The 16,291-nt window shown below is 44.5% G+C and overlaps 1 protein-coding gene across 1 annotated transcript; it reads right to left on the bottom strand.

Moving 5' to 3' along the window:
• Nucleotides 1-2,476: 2,476 nt before the first annotated feature.
• Nucleotides 2,477-16,215, bottom strand: LOC149306222 (tektin-4-like). The gene is made up of 6 exons (XM_089540691.1): nt 12,753-16,215; nt 11,505-11,575; nt 9,529-9,672; nt 8,083-8,305; nt 6,115-6,269; nt 2,477-2,872 (listed from the first exon to the last, which is right to left on the bottom strand). Exons 1-6 carry the CDS (start codon nt 13,284-13,286, stop codon nt 2,656-2,658), a joined length of 1,344 nt encoding a protein of 447 aa, XP_089396817.1. The 5' UTR covers nt 13,287-16,215; the 3' UTR covers nt 2,477-2,655.
• Between the last annotated feature and the right edge of the window lie 76 nt (nt 16,216-16,291).

Raw genomic sequence — 16,291 nt, 5'->3', positions numbered from 1 at the left:
TGACTGCCTAGGACCATCTTATAAAGAAGGTTAGAAATGCTGGCAGGTGAACTTTGCAAAATGCCGTATATACTAAAGAAGACAGTGAGCATCGTCTGAATCCTTCCTTTCAGCACTACTGCTGATGGCTCCCATATCAGTGGAGGCCCTGAATCTGCTCTAGGTGAACTTGAAAGAATGGTCCAAGATGCTGAATTTGTTAGGGGAATAAGGTTCAACACCTTGGACATCTCACTAAAAGTTCACTCTAGAACTCAGGACAGATGTACCACACCTGAAAGCCAGTGTGGCATAGTGGTTTGAGCATTGGACTACAACTCTGGGGACCAGGGTTCAATTCCCGCTTTGCTATGAAACCCACTGTGAGACCATGGGTAAGTCACAGTCTCTCAGCTTCAGGGGAGGCAATGGCAAACCTCCCTTGAACAAATATTGCTGAGAAAACCCCATGATAGGGTCGCCATAAGCCAGAAATGATGAGTATGGAAGTTACCAACCTTCATGGACTCCCTTTATAGCTTGTTTCAACAGATGGGTATGCATATCATGTTTTGTTTCACTCCAGCTTAATTTCTCATGAACCGACTACTACGCTTCATGTATTTCCACCCAAATGTGCCACCTCCTCCCAGAACTGCGGCGCAAAAAGCAACTGGTGGAATGTGAATGAAGCTTAATAAATGCTGCCCTTCTCTGCAGCGATGCGCTTACATGCCCACACACCCTGACGCATTAGGAATTCTGAAAAGAAGAATGCTAAAAAGAATCCGTTCCCAGAAGAGAGACGATGGCAGACAACAATGAGCGGGAAGAAGGATGCTTTGAGGCTTTTGTCACACATATGTGTTCTTTTGGGGGGTCTCCCCAAGACTTGGGGTGTAGCCACACTGTAGAATTAAAGCAGCTTGACACCACTTCCATGACTCTATCCTACAGAATCCTAGGATCTATAGTTCGGTGAGGCACCAGAGCTCTCTGACAGATCAGCCTGGATACCTCACCAAACTGCAAACCCTGGGATTCTGGCAAGTTGGGAGCTAAAATCCTACACATTTGTCCCACTGAACCCATAAGGACCAGTGGCAACTGGTGAGGATGGTGGACTCACATCAGGTCCAAAGGACCTCTCTAGGGTGCTGAATCTCTTATGGGGCTAGAATGGAGAGCTCCTTCAAAGATGGAAAGTGGTTGGGGCAAAAAGCTGGAACCGGATCCACTGCCCTACTGACACAGAGGCCACCAATGAGTAGGATCTCTAAGCAGATCCCACTGTATATGCTTTTCTGTATTTCACATTTAGATGGAGGAGGAGAGGAGAGGAAGGAGAAGGTGGGTATGGGAAGTTGCCATCCAAAACATCTAGAGGGCACCAGGTTGGCAAAGGGTGACCTAAGCAATCTGCCAGTTTTGTATGCAAAGCATATAATTATGTGGCATTTTAAAAGCACATCCAATCGCATTTATTTCTTTGGGTGATTATTCATGCTGTTTGTCTAGATAGATATGCCATCTTATCTCTCAAGTGTCAACGCAACTAAGAATCTCCCCTGCAACTGTTCAAAAAATGAAAAATGAGATTTCATAAACTCTTTAATCTCCCCTCAGGCTCCTTGACAATTAAAACAGAAAATGGCCTCCAATGGAATTTGGGGATTTAACTGAAACAATTGCCCGAAATGTGCGAGCAACTAAGGCAAAGTCTGATAGTTGCAAAGAAGCTCTTATGAGCTCATGGGGGGAATTAACAACCATGATTCCGGGTGCAGCTCTTTGTAAGCCTGGCCTTTTGATTTAAAAAAGACCTGTCTGTCTGTATCTATAGTTTTTTGTGAGTCTTTTGGGCTGGATGGCCATGTTCTGGAAGAATTGATTCCCGACTTTTCACCTGCATCTGTGGCTGGCATCTTCAGACACACAAAAAATGATGGATGCCAGCCGTGAAAGCCTTTGACTTCACATTGTCTGTATCTGTTAGTTATGATTTTTTGTTCCACTTGTACTACTTTTTACATCCGCATATTCCACTTCTTAATAATAATGACTTCTTTGCCAATAGTTCCCAAGCCTCTGGTCCTCGTCGCATCAGTAAAATGATGAAATCCGCTCTGTGTTTTTGTCTAAACTAGGAGTTATCTGAGGTGCCAAGCCTATTCGGGGAGATAGCTCCCCTAAAGTTCAGACCAGTTTTGCTGGTCTGTTACCAGTTTTGCTAAATAAATATGAATATTCAGGATGAAAGTAAGGGCCTATCTGGTCAGCATTATCTGACCTCACAGGCAAACTGCAACATTTGGGGGCATTTGGGGGATGCTTTTGGCTGGTTTGGGGGCAAAACATTGCCCAAAATTAGTCCCCCTATAAAAAAAACATTTTTACAAATGGGGGCTTGGAGGGCCCACACTTTGCCAATCTTAATTTACACAATTTGCTCCTCCCAGATGAAAGGATACCACCTGCAGACGAGAAAAGCCAACTATTTAGGGCATCATTTCTGCATTTTATTTCATCTCAAACCAAAGAACTGGGGGAGCGGGGAAGAGAGACTGAGGCTTAACTTCCTGTGTAACTACATTCCTCACTAACCTAAAGAAGTGAAATTAGAAAACACTTCTAACATTAATACTGGCTTGCAGTCCTACAGCTGAGCTGACATCCCTATTGATAGCCAGCTAGTTTCAGGACTGTTGGGTACCGGGCACGATGGGCCATGCATTTCTGCCTGTCGATGAAAATACTGTTAGCCTTGACCGCAATCTCCTTCTCCAGATTCATCCGCGTGGCTTCTAGGTTCACCAGGGCCTGTTCCGAACCCTCAAGCTTCTCCTTCAGAGCCTCAATGGATGCTGTCAACTCCCCAACTTCGCTGACCAACCTGGATAAGAAGGGGACAGAATACTATCCATCAGATATTATATTCTGAGGTTACATTTCAATGGGGAGGAAGAAGAGGAGGAGGAGGACAGAGTGCTACAGTCTGGGCACCATATTGGGTCTATATTTTGCAAAAATTTAAGGCCCTGAAGCCCATATTTTGGAGGAATGCACTGCAACAGGGGTGGTCACACATCATATTGCACCATGAAGCCAGTTGTGTGTGTCGAGTTATATAATTATAAGATAAAGTAAGGCAGAGAGCCTAAATACCCTACTGTATATGTGCATCTCGTATTGTATACGTATATACCATATGAGAGCCTATGCACCAAATCCTGTCAGATCCTGGAAGCTAAGCAGGGTCAGCCCTGGTTAATACTTGCATGGGAGACCATGCTGGCTCTATTTCAGAGGAAGGGACTGCTCTGCTTATTTCTTGCCTAAGAAAACCCAGTGAAATTCATGAAGTCACCATAAGTCAACAAGGCACATACACATGCACAAAGTAAAGCAGAGTCTCAAAAGCCAGTATAGTCTAGTGTCAGTATTGCACGTTGAATGTTATGAACAGCGCAAGTCTGTTTCTCTCTTTGGGAACATGTAGCCTAATGAGGTTTCTGTAAGACAAGGTGAAAGAAACACTGAAGCATTAGTGTACCAACTGAATTTTTGTGTTGATTGCCCAGAACATGGAATGGTTCGTGCCTCTTGGACTCGCATTTCTAATGGGAATGGAAGACTGCAAAGTGAGGGGAAAGCACTAGTTTTTCCTTCCCCTTTCCATGTGTTTGCATTTGTAGAAAGGTGTTAGCGACGGGTGCTGGATGCTGATAATCTTCCCTCGCTGGGTGTGTTTGCAGAACGATCAATGCCTGCTTCATTACATCCGCAGGAGCAGGACTCCGAGTTAATAACCTTTCAGGGGTAATGACAGAAATCCATTTGAAACAAGGGACCACTAGACCTGGGGTGAAGGTACATTCTTGTTCTCTGTTGCGACTTGGGAGCCATCTGTTCTGCGCAACTTTGGAACAGTACACAAGTTTAGAGAGGAGCGCTCTGAATGCACAACTACCTCCATAGATGGTATTTATTATTAGTAGTAGTATTAGTATTAGTATTAGTATTATTTATACCCCGCTCTTCAGCCAAAAGGCTATCCGAGAGGCTTACATTTTTTTAAAATTAGGCATGAAACTCATTCAGATCTCATTGGCATCCCTGACATCAATAAATCATTAGAAACAAGCTGGACCACTTTTGGACTCGAATGTGGAGCGCCAAGCTCCATGTTCATAGTACCAATCTGTGGCTAGATTTTTGAAGGAAAGGTCCAAAGACAAAGTAAGGTAGAGCCATGCTAAAGGAAAGGTATTCTGAATTAAAGAAAGCATTGGGAACTGCAGGGTTATTAAGAATCTCAAGGGAAAGAGGATTAACCATCACCAGAACATTCAGACTGTATCACTGGCTAACTGGGGCTTTCTACTAATAACAAAAAACAAGCGGGGATCTAGGGGAAAGTTTCAATAAGAATAGTTTTTAGTTGTATGCAAAGGACCTTGTGGCACCTTTGAGACTGAAACGGTGCAAAAAGAAGTCGTAGCGTCGGCTTTCGGAGGCTTGGTCTACCTCTTCAGGTGCAGTCTATGAAAGTTTATGTCACAACTTCTTTCACGCCGTTTGTCTCAAAGGTGCTACAAGATCCCTTTGCAGACTGACCTTCCAGACCAATGCGGCTATGAGCTCTAGTTTTTACTCTTTACTAATGACTGTTGTTTCACCGTTCCAGTATCTTCCTATGATTTGTTAAATGTTGTTTTATGCTGTTGGTCAGTAGGTAGATTTTTCCAAAAGTGTTCTTTTCCGCAAATGGTAACGTGCATGTTTGCTTCAGTGCCAGTTTGCTCAGACGAAGGCTGGCATCTGGACTGGCGCTGCGTCATTAAATAAACTGCTGCCTTCAATGCCCTCTTATCTCCTTTCTTGAACCCCAAACTAAACATCTTCATTTCCCAATATAATTTCTTGGTTCTAGAGGCAACTGTGGAGAGGGAAACCCAACCCTTCACACACTACATCAATATATATTTATATGCATGTATAAGCTATCAAGAGGTGTTTTCAGCCACAGAGGGAATGAGAGAAAAATCCAATTTTGCAAATTAACCATTCTGGAAGTTGGCATTCCCTCTTCCTTCTCACCAAATCCTCAATCCAATTAGTTTTTCTCACCTTATTTTTGGAAGAAATAAAATTACATTAGAGTACAGGCTCAAGGCATCTTAACGTCGGGCGCAATAATTTGCTATGGCAGAAGCCAAGAGACTCCACAAAAGAAAAGGGAGAGACGTTTCAAGATGCTGGAAGGGGGTCTTTATGAGATGAAAAGCTCATTGCCTTTTGGCTGATAGATAAGTCTTGCAGCTTTTTCTCAAGAGCCGCTAAATGTCAAGACTGCGGAAGTTTTTAGACCAGAAATTCAAACACTTACAGCTTTCCTTTTGCAGAAAGAATTTGGTGCCTGAAGTCAATGAAAAGAGGAATATTCTCTCTCATAAACACATGCGCACCACAGCCATATCAAATAGAAAAGTTGACTGGAAAGCAACTGACTCTTTTCTTCAACACTGACAATGGAAGAGCATCCAAAGTTTCACCAAGACTTATTTGGAGGCTGCAAAGCAAGCTGCATAGGACACAGCTCTGTCCTCCAACAGTCCTCCTTGATACCAACTCCACATATTTGACCTGTAACAGCTCCGGTTGCAATCCACTACCTTTCCGTGAAATGGGACTGTTATTTTCTGGGAGCAGGAGTTTGCACGAACTTGTGCTGCAGCCAAGAAGGACTCTTTTGCAAAGTTGTTCAGTTTTCTTGAATTTCCAAGGTGCCATATCTGAACTGGATACATGGGGGAACCAGAGAGCACTTTCCTTATTTTCCAATGGCACAGTAGTAACTCTAATGTAACTTGCAAGTAACAAGGAAGTCAGCAAGTTCCTTCTCTGGACTGCAGTGACATCACAAGTTGGGTAATGAAAGTAATGAGCCAAATAACTCACTCTTTTCAATAAGCAACATTCCAATTTCTGTATTGATTACAGTATTTCATATAGCAGCGATGGAAGGCTACCAAACGGCTTTGCGTACCCCAAATCTCACCTCATCCCACCAATGGCTCAGGGTTATAATTTCAGGAGTTGATTTACAATTTGGACAACGTTGAAAGCGCTTACCTGAACTGGGCTGCGTCCTTGCAGAGGTCAATATTAGGCCTGAAAGAACGATCATAGAGTCTCGTCTGGGCAACTTTGAGCGGCGTCTCTTTGTCTTTAATCGCCTGCTTGAGAGCCGCAATGTTGTGCTCTTGATCTCCAATCTCCTTCAGGATCTGTTGAAAAAGCATTTCGAGAGGAAATTAGAAACACTCTAGAACGCTTTGAGAAAGGTACGCAGCTGGATAAGTCCTTTATCCATCAATTTCCGCTTGCAGGGTCAAGATATAGAAATGGCAAAGGCAGCCTCCAAGTGAAAGAGCCATCGCAGCATCAGAGAATCGCATGGTCCCATGATGGTCATATAGTCCAACCCTTCACCCGGCATCCCAGTCTGCTGTTGTGCAAATGAGATGGTCTATAGGAATAATTTCTCTTTAGTGAATACGTGAATAAAGGACGTAATAAGATGCCGTTGTGTTTTTCTGCAAAAACACCACTGGAACCTTTTGACGGTACAAAAATGCTCAATTGGAGTAGCATAGCAGTCTCTCAGCTCAATTCTGTGTGTTTGAAAGCAATTTCATCTCGTCTAAATCAATCCTGCTGTTTCCCATCTTTGACTCTCTAAGCCGGGAATCAGTCTTTGAAAAGTGCCTCGCATAAGAAGGCATGCATGGTACATATTCCAAAACAGGGGCGGCTAGCTGGGTCTCCCATCAAAGGGGAGTGAATCCAGCTTGGGTTTGGGTTCAAACTACTGTATAAAAGGACTGCAGAACATTTCATGGGGGGACAGGATTCAGCACTTTTGGGTAGCTTCTTACAGTTTGGATTAAAACCCAGTGCAGATTCACTCATGAACAGAGAGAGAGAGCAAAGCTACCAGCCACCAAGGTGGGGTTCCCAACATGTTATTTGGGGGAACATTATTGCATGGGGCAAAATGCCTCTTGCAGGGCCATCAAGGTGTTGAATCTTGTTGTTGCTGTTGTTGTTGTGTGCCTTCAAGTCATTTCTGGCCTATGGCAGCCCTAAGGCGAAACTATTACAAGGTTTTCCGGGGCCAAGAGAGTGTGACTTTCCCAAGGTGGGTTTCCATGGAATTGAACCCTGGCCTCCAGAGTCACCATCCAACGCTCAAACCACTAGGCCATGCTGGCTGAACCTAACCCCTGCCCCAAATCAAATGCAACACTGAAATAATAATAATAATAATAATAATAATAATAATAATAATAATTTTTATTTATATCCTACCTCTCCGGAAGGATCTAGGCAGGTATACATTCTATGGTATACATTCTATGCCAGACTAAACTGTATTCAGGAAACTTGAGAAGGATCTCTGGCCTCTTTTCTTCTTTTGCTGTCTGAGTGTCGTTTGCATCTCTGAACTAGAGCTGGGCAATGCTAGCTTTTTAAGGACTGCATCTCCCAAAAGGAGCTGTCATCCAGAAAACTATGGAGCCTTGCCCTGGACTTGACATAAATTTTTAAACGTGTTTTTAACTATAGGGTTTTTTTAAAAAAAAATAGGGTCATCATAACTTGGAAACAATTTGAAGACACACAACAACAACAACAACAACAACTGTTATTCGATTTGTTTTAAAAAAAACTTTTGTAAAATAAGATTTGAATTTGATCTTGTCTGGAACCACTGTAAACTGCCTTGGAGAAAGGTGGGGTATATTCAATCAATCAGTCAGTCAGTCAGTGAGTCAGTCAGTCAATCAATGTCAGTTATACTCCAGTGCCATTTGTTCCTTGCCTGAAAGTCCAGGATGCTCTGAGTTCAAGGAGCCTCTCTCACCATGAGGCAGTGGTCCCCAAACATTGGTCCTCCAGGTGTTTTGGACTTCAACTCCCATAATCCCCAGCCAGCTTGGTCAACAGTCAGGAACCCTGGGAGCTTAAGTCTAAAACATCTGGAGAACCAAAGTTTGGGAATCGCTGCCATGGAGGCATGGAGCCCAAAGCACGTACCTTCTTCAGATGATGCTCCAGCTTGTGCTTGGCATCCTCCATTTCTGCGCAACGCGTGGCGAAGGCCTCGTTTGCCACATCGCTCTGCAGGCGCAGGTCCTCAGCCGTGTCATGGAGAATGTTGTCGATCACGGCGCGGAGGTTGATGGAGGCCAGTTTCTCCCGCTCGGCCCGGTAGATGTTGTCGTGGCTGTGCTTGGCCCAGGTTTCTGGGGTAGAAGCACTGCAGTGTGGACACAGCAAAGAAGGGAACCGAGTCAGGAAGGAAATAGTCAATGCATTGCAACACTATGCCACTATGCCCAGTATGTCACTGGAACAGGTACAGGGAAGACACCGCATGTTGTTCTGCCCACCTTGCTTCAGAAGAAAAAAGGGAAAGGGTGCTATTGCATTTAATGCATGGATGGGGAACGGCACACAGAGCAGGGGGCATGTTTCTTCCTTGGGCCCACCCAGCAGAGTATGTCAGCACATTTTGGCACAACCAAAGTGATGCACCATCATGTGTTGTTGTTGTTGTTGTTGTTGTTGTTGTTGTGTGCCTCCAAGTAAGCTAAGACCTACTTGTTTAGACAGGCTTTTAAAACAGAATGTTTTTAAGGCATGCGACGGAGTGTTGTTTTATTGTCTTAATGTATTTTAAGCATTTTCATCTTTTTTAAGCATTTTAATCAAGTTTAATATAACATTCTTGTATGTTTTTAACTGTCTGGTGTTTTTTAACATTGTAAGCCACCCTGAGTCCCAGCCTTGGGAGAAGGGTGGGTAATAATAATAATAATAATAATAATAATAATAATAATAATTCAAGTCATTTTCAACTTATGGCAACCCTAAGAGGAAACTATTCCATGGTTTTCATGGCACAGTTATTCAGAGGGGGTTTGCATGGCCAAGCTGGGATTCAAACCCTGGTCTCCAGAGTCAAAGTCCAACATTCAAACCACCGCATGACGCTGGCTCTTTGTGCCACCACTACTGGCTACCATTTTGGCTGATTTTCAGCCCTTTTTGCATGTGTTGGGAAGATTTGGGAGTTTTGGAGTCAGGGCCAGCATACCACCCCATTTGGGAGATTTCAGCCCATGTTACTTATGGATGTATGATTTAATAAGATCACCACACATAGCAACTGAGACCTAGAACTCAGTTCTCCAAATGCTGGTTTCATAGTAGCCAAACTCAGGACACGATGCAAGACAGGATCAACCCAGAGCAACTCCAAGGTGTACAGAAGTAGAAAACATTTTTAACTGTGACGGTGGGGAACCTCTGTTGGAAATGCAACAATGCTCAGGGCTTAAAGCATCAAATGGGTCTCAAGAGCACAGCAGTGGCAGGGTTAATGGAGCATCCAGACTCAATGCCACAACGTTTTGCGGCAGTTTCCACTTGCCTTTGCTCGCTTTGATAAACCGGTAAAGATAACCCAGAAGGTCTCACCTGTCCTCAAACATGGCTGAGGTCGGGTGGAACTGGATGTTGGTGCTTTGGTTGTTGTACCTCCCGCACTTCTCGTCAATGTTGTACGTATCAAGCTTGTCAGACCAATCCATTTCGCAAATCTGCTTCTGATCTCGGTTTAACCTGGAGGCACAAGTCACAACAGGTCTCACTCGGCGAAGACAGCTTTCAAAGCATAGCCATTCACACGGATTCAAGAGGCAAAAATTGTGGCATGCCTTGTAAGCCAATTCCAATTCATGGCAATCCCAAGGTGAACCTTTCGCGGGGATTTCTTGGCAAGATTTCTTCAGAGGGGGGTTTGCCATGGCCTTCCTCTGAGGCTGAGAAAGAATGACTTGCCCAAGATAACCCAGTGGGTCTCCACGGCTGAGTGGGGATTTGAACCCTGGTCTCTCGGTATCCCAGTCTAATACCCAAACCACCACTGCTGATTTACTTTGAAAATCCAGTGCCCAAAACCCAGTCCCCGGGTCCCCTTCCATGGAGAACACCAAACATCGCTAAATACTATTATACATTTGGATTCTGGCTTTCCAAAGGAATGCAAAATAGGAGCAGGAATTTTCAATCCTGTTTCCACATGACACCTGCTGGGGATCTGGAGTGATGCACAAAGGAAGCTCACATTTTAAACTTGGGCAATATAATGACACTGAGAGCCTCTCAGGGTCATCCATGCTGAAGAAATAACCTGGTTTGGCACCACTGTTATTGCCTTAGCTCAAGGCTATGGAATTCTGGGAGTTGGAATTTGTTATGGGGTCCAGAGCAGAGGCAATTAAAGTGGTGCCAAACCGGGTTATTTCTCCAGTGCGGATGCAGGAGCAGATGTAATCTCTGAATAAATACCAAATATCCAGGAGTGAAATCCACTCTTACAGGGTTTTTAGGGTTCCCTGCAGCCCTAGGTTTCCACAAAATGCTGCAAAGGGTTCTGCAGGGTATTCTGATTGGAAAAATACAACTTTTTCTTTTAAAGCTGTGCATATAGAGGTTGTCGTTTCTTGTGTCCCCAGAGCTTTCTGACACAGAAGGCTCAATGTCTCACAAAAACTACAGTTCCTAGGATTCCCTAGCATTGAGCCAGGGCAGTTAAAGCAGTCCCAAACTGGATTATTTCTGCAGTATGTTTTGGATCACTGTTTTACAGAGTTTGGATGTTATTGTACTATACACCATATGTTGAAGTTCTCTAGTTTCTTAGTCAATACCACCATCTGGTGGCAACCACCGACAAAGGAAAAGTAGACTGGTTTTATTTCATTTCATTTCAAAGTAGGGTAGCCTTTCCATAAGGTCCCACAGGAGTTTATCCCACGGCTGGCGGATTGGGAAAATCCTGTGCAGAATTGGGATTTTAAAATCCGGGTGTTGCTTGTCAGACACTTTTATTATCGGTTTTATTATTGGTTTTACTATTTGTATGTACAGTGCTGTGTAAATCTACAGGGCTATATCAATAAACCATAATAATAATACTTGGCGTGAAAGAGAAATAATGCGAAAATAATCTGAACGGAAAGCTCCTTTATACTTTCGGAATTTAACGAAAGTTAAAAAGGAGCTGGTTTTGACGACTTCGCATTCGGGTTGTTTTTGCGTTGTTTCTCTTTCACGCAAACGTCGTCTGAAAAACATCTCGCAAATGCGGGTTTCTTCCAACTTTCTGTTGGGGTTAACCCCAAACATTGTCTGAAAAACAACCCACAAATGCAGCATAAATTTAGTTTCTGCACAGGATCCAGTGTGATAAACTCCATAGATGTGGTCACAACCTCCAAGAACGCAGCTATGCTCCATGATGCTACGAATCCCGTTTGCAAGAGATCCGTTCCTTTGAGTCTCTCTGCACAGTGATTCCTTCCCCTTCCATCACTTGTTCTTTAGAATTGCACCAGGCTCAGAGTTATGCCAAAAGCTGGCCATTTACGAAGGGCAAAAGGAGATCTTACTGCATCTGGTTAACCACTTGCTTCACAGTTCTTTTCAGGAGCTCTTGTATATTTCTGATCAGCTCAGCTTCCTAGATAAAAATGGCAGAGATGTTAGTAGCGGGAAGCGTGTGCCGGTTGGAAAGGAGAGACGCACTTTATAACAACAGGGTGCAAATCCTGGTAAAAAGAAACCCAGAAAATGCAAGTGTTACACCAATGCAACATCCTTTGAAAAAAGGAAGTTTTCAAAACACAAGGAACCTTTTGCTTTTGTTTTCAAAATGCAAGGAAGCCAATTTCTAGCCCTCATCATTGAGCGGATATTCTCTCAAGGATATCATCTCAACGATGAGGGCTGGAAAATGGCTTCCTTGTATTCCATGCCACCTGAAATCATAATACAGTGGGCCCTTGGCATCTGCTGGGTTTGGGTCCAGGACCCTGGTGGATACCAACATCCATGGATGCTGAAGTCCCATTATATGCAATGGGATAGCAAAATGGTGTCCCTTATAAAGGTGTGCTTTTAGGGATTTTTATTTTTTTAAAGCTGAGGATGATTATATCTGTGGATAAAGAATGTGTGGATAAGTGTTTGTGATCACACCAAAGGATGGATGGATGAGAAAACAGAGAAAGATCAGTGCTTCCAGGAAAGATTATGCTCTTGCCTTTCACCAGAGGATAGTTCATTTTTAAAATAAGTTAAAGTACAGTACCTACATTGATAAGGCAAACCAGGTTTCTGGGGTCCATATTTTGGCTAAAGTTTCTAGACCTATACATGAGTACATACATTAGTGTAATACAGTGAGCCCTTGGTATCTGCTGGGGTTTGGTTCCAAGACCACCATGGATACAAAATCCATGGATGCTCAAGTCCCATTATATACAACTGGGTATTATTATTATTATTATTATTATTATTATTATTGGTATCTGCTGGGGTTTGGCTCCAGAACCCCTCATGGATACCAAAACCCGTGGATGCTCAAGTCCCATTAAATGCAAGGGTAGAGTAAAATGGTGTTCCTGACATAAAATGGCAAACTCCCGCTTTGCTTCTTAGAATTTATATTTTTGGGAAACAATTTCAAGCCATAAATGCTTGAATCTGTAGGTAGGAAGCCTGTGGATGAGGAAGGCTGGCTGTTCACATGCCGTTTTCAAGGTGATGCCGTCACCTTGGTCCTCTCATTCGGAGGACCCTGGATGCGTGGTCCTACTGTGGGAATGTGAGACGAAGAGCAAGCAAAGCGTCCTCACCTTGAGCAATTCGACCTCCACCTGGTCCCTCACCAGGTCGGGCGACTGCCTCCGTTCCCGGCATTGCAGGTTGTCCATGGCAATGCTGTAGAAGATTGAGGTGGCATCCAAGGCCCGCTCTAGCCTCAACTTCTGGGCCGCCAAGAGGCCCGTCTCGGCCACGAGGTCCTCAATCTCCCGCTGGAGCTCTGACTTCCAGAAGTGGATGTCTTGCAGCCGTTCGCCCACCTTGGTCGTTGAATCCTGCTGGGTGCGTTGCGCCAGCTCGGCCGTAAAGGCCGCCAAGTGCTTGGACTCATGGCGGCATCGCTCAGAGTGGTCGCGGTCGGCGAAGGCCTCGTGGTACACACCGTAGTTGTGCTGGTGCCATTCCTCGAGCAGGTATTTGGCCGTGCGGAAGCCTGCCGTTGCCAAGCCGGAGGAGGAATCAGGGCCAGTGTTGAGGGCCGGCTCGTAAACTTTCATGGGCAGCTCGGAGACTGGGATGGTCTGCGGAGCAGGCTCCTTGGTCAGGAGCACCCCAGGGTGAGACATGGCTCCGATCTGCACCACCTGGCCCCCAGCAAAGAGACCCACCGGACTAGAAAGCCCTTGGCTTGGTCTGAGGCCTACACGATGCTGCTTTCTCCAACCAGCGTCTTCCCGTTGCTGCGGACAGTGTGCCTTAGCCAAGGGAGCATGTCAGTTGAGGCTGCGCAACAACGGAAACGGTAGCCAAGGGGACATGTTCTTTTGTTGCCACAGCAACTCTTGGAGTCAATGAGCCGTGGGAAGTGGCTGACACCTGTCTCCCTTTTGTTGCCCAGGAAAATGGTGGGGACAATGGGGATTCACAGAGCAGGACTGCCCTCCAGCAACCAAAATAACCCCAACTAGGAAAATTCCCTCTGTGCATCTTGTTTATTGTTCTGTTGCTCCCAGGAACAGAGGATTCCTGTTCTCAGTTCATACAAAGTCCTTCACACGGGTTTATTTACCCTGAGAGTGCATCTACACTGTAGAAATAATGCAGTTTGACATCCCTTGGGGCCTCACCAAACTACAAATCCCAAGATTCAGCAAGATGGAGTCGTGGGAGTTAAAAGTGGTGTCAAACTGCATTGTTTCTATAAAATTTTTAAGTGTAGGCACTAATTGCAACTGTCCCTGAAGCCATTTTCAGCCCAAAATGCAAGTTGAGCCGTCTCCACTCTGTATCCATGGTGCCAGACCTATTTCTGCTATGTTGGAATGTGAGCTGCAGGGGTATCAGGGATGGGGAAAGCTGTCCCCTTGCACAATTGTGTATTCATACAAACATCTTATCCAATTATGCAATTCTTTTGTACATAAAACATTTATATAACATTTTATACCAAGCCTCTCTGAGACACAAATATCCAGCCATCTTGCATATTCTGTTGGGTCTCAGTCTCCCAATTCCTTTAACTATGTTCATTTATTCCCCATGTTGGATTGTTGACACCAATCCCTTTAAGGCAGAGATGGGCAGCAGGCCCAGGGTCCAATTTTCCTGTACAATGTAGGAATATTCCTTCTGTGCAATGAAAGTATCTGTAGTATTGGCCAATTTGGTCAAAAATAAATCCCCCTTAACAGTTTCACTGATCCCTATTATAGGGTGTAAACCAACCTTAAACGGATGTCCTAAAGCAGGGGCAGAATACAAAGATATAGCCGTGTTAGTCTGCAGAACCAGTACGCAGAGAGATCTTGTAGCACCTTTGAGACTCACTGAAAGAAAGAAATTGGCAGCAGGAGCTTCCATAGACTTCCGTCTACTTCCTCAGATGCATTTGGTGGAGTGGAAACCAGGGACAGACATATATATGCCATTGGTATGTGAGGATGTCGATTCAAATTACAAATCTTTGAAATGAAGTTGCAGGGCGTGTGAAACATGCAGCCCTCCTGATGTTTTCAGTCTATGGACATAGCTATCACCCTTACGCAGAATAGCCAATGGTGAGGAACACTGGGATCTGCACTCCCATAATTCCTAGAGGCCTGCAGACTCTTTCCCCATCCTGACTACTGCAAACCTTGGCCAAAAGCCAGCATCACCAAGTGTTAACAGAAAAAAATCTGAAGGCAGAATTATATTATGGCTCTCCTTCCATCACCATGTCCTCTCCATAGCCATACAGTAGCTGATGGAGAGTAGGGGAGACTGAAGAAGCATCTGGCTACATCCTCACAGCCAGGCGCATTGGTCTTAGTGGGTGATGCCACTGGTCTTTTCTCTGGCTACTGGGGCAGAGTCAAACACTTCATCGATCCCCTGCTCTCCATCAGCCACTGAATTGCTGTGGAAGGAAAACCATTGCAGCAAAACTGAGGCAGAGGGCTTTAGTAACTGCAGGGAGAGAGAAAGACCACCAGTCTCCACAATGACCAAAATGGGGGGAAAGACACCTGCAGACATAGGGTAGATTCACACTTGTGTCACTGAGAGATTCCAGCCCTGATCTCCCAGGAAGAATTTTGTGGCTTAGGAGTACCCACCTGGCACCATGCATTGGCTAAAGAGAAGGGGGTCTACGTTGCCCAAAACAGTTGTGCGGGCTTCTGAAAGCAGTCTTATGAGGAACAGCTTAGATGCAGCAATTCCCAAACTTTGATCCTCCAGGCATTTTGGACTTCAATTCCCAGGAGTCCTGGACATTGACTATGGTAGCTTCTGGGAGCCTAAGTCCAAAATACTTGGAGAACTAACGTTTGGGTATATCAGGCTTAAGATTTAGCTTGGAGAAGACCAAGAAGCAATGTGAAAGCTATCTCGAAATACCTAAAGAATGTCATGTGGAAGAGGGCACAACCTTTTCTATTGCTCAAGAGCAGTGATTCCTAAACTCTGGTCCTCTTGGTATTTTGGACTTCAGCTTCCAGAAGCCTCAGCTATCTTGGCACATGGTCTGGGATTCTAGGAACGGAAGTCCAAAACACTTGGAAGCCCAGAGTTTCGGAATTCCTGATCTAGAGACTAGGATATGAACCAATGGATTCCAAGTGCAACAAAGGAGAGTCTACCTGAACACTATGAAGGACTTTCCTGATGATAAAAGATGTTCAATAGTAGAATTGACTGCCTCAGAGGGTGGTGGACTCTCCATCTTGAGGTCTTCAAAGAGTGCTGAATGACCATCTTTTGGGATTGCTTTAGCTGTGTATTTCGGTATGGCAGGGAGTTGGAATAGATGTCCCTTGCGGCTCCCTTCCAACTCTATGAATCTATGACTTCCCATCAACTCTAGCCATTATGGCCAATGAGTCTACTACACATTACCCTTCATTCTACACAAGCCACAACCAGATCATTTAAAACACAGCTCTGGTATTGTATCAACACTGAGTCATCTTTCATGACACCAAGACTAAACTAATACTTCCTCTAATTTTTGCTTAAAAGTAGGATCATCTACAAATGTGAGATTTTAAATATGCTATGCTTGCCTTCATGAAACTTTTGAGCTAACTTTCCAACTCCTTTTTCGGGTGACATGATGAAAGCTTAGAACAAGACAAGGAGGGGGGGGGAA

Source organism: Sceloporus occidentalis, unplaced genomic scaffold (assembly GCF_023333645.1).
Source record: "Sceloporus occidentalis isolate IW3139 unplaced genomic scaffold, rSceOcc1.0.p SCAF_10, whole genome shotgun sequence".
Classification (NCBI taxonomy): domain Eukaryota; kingdom Metazoa; phylum Chordata; class Lepidosauria; order Squamata; family Phrynosomatidae; genus Sceloporus; species Sceloporus occidentalis.
The sequence above is the reverse complement of the archived record's forward strand: the minus strand, read 5'-3'. Positions and strand labels throughout refer to the sequence as shown.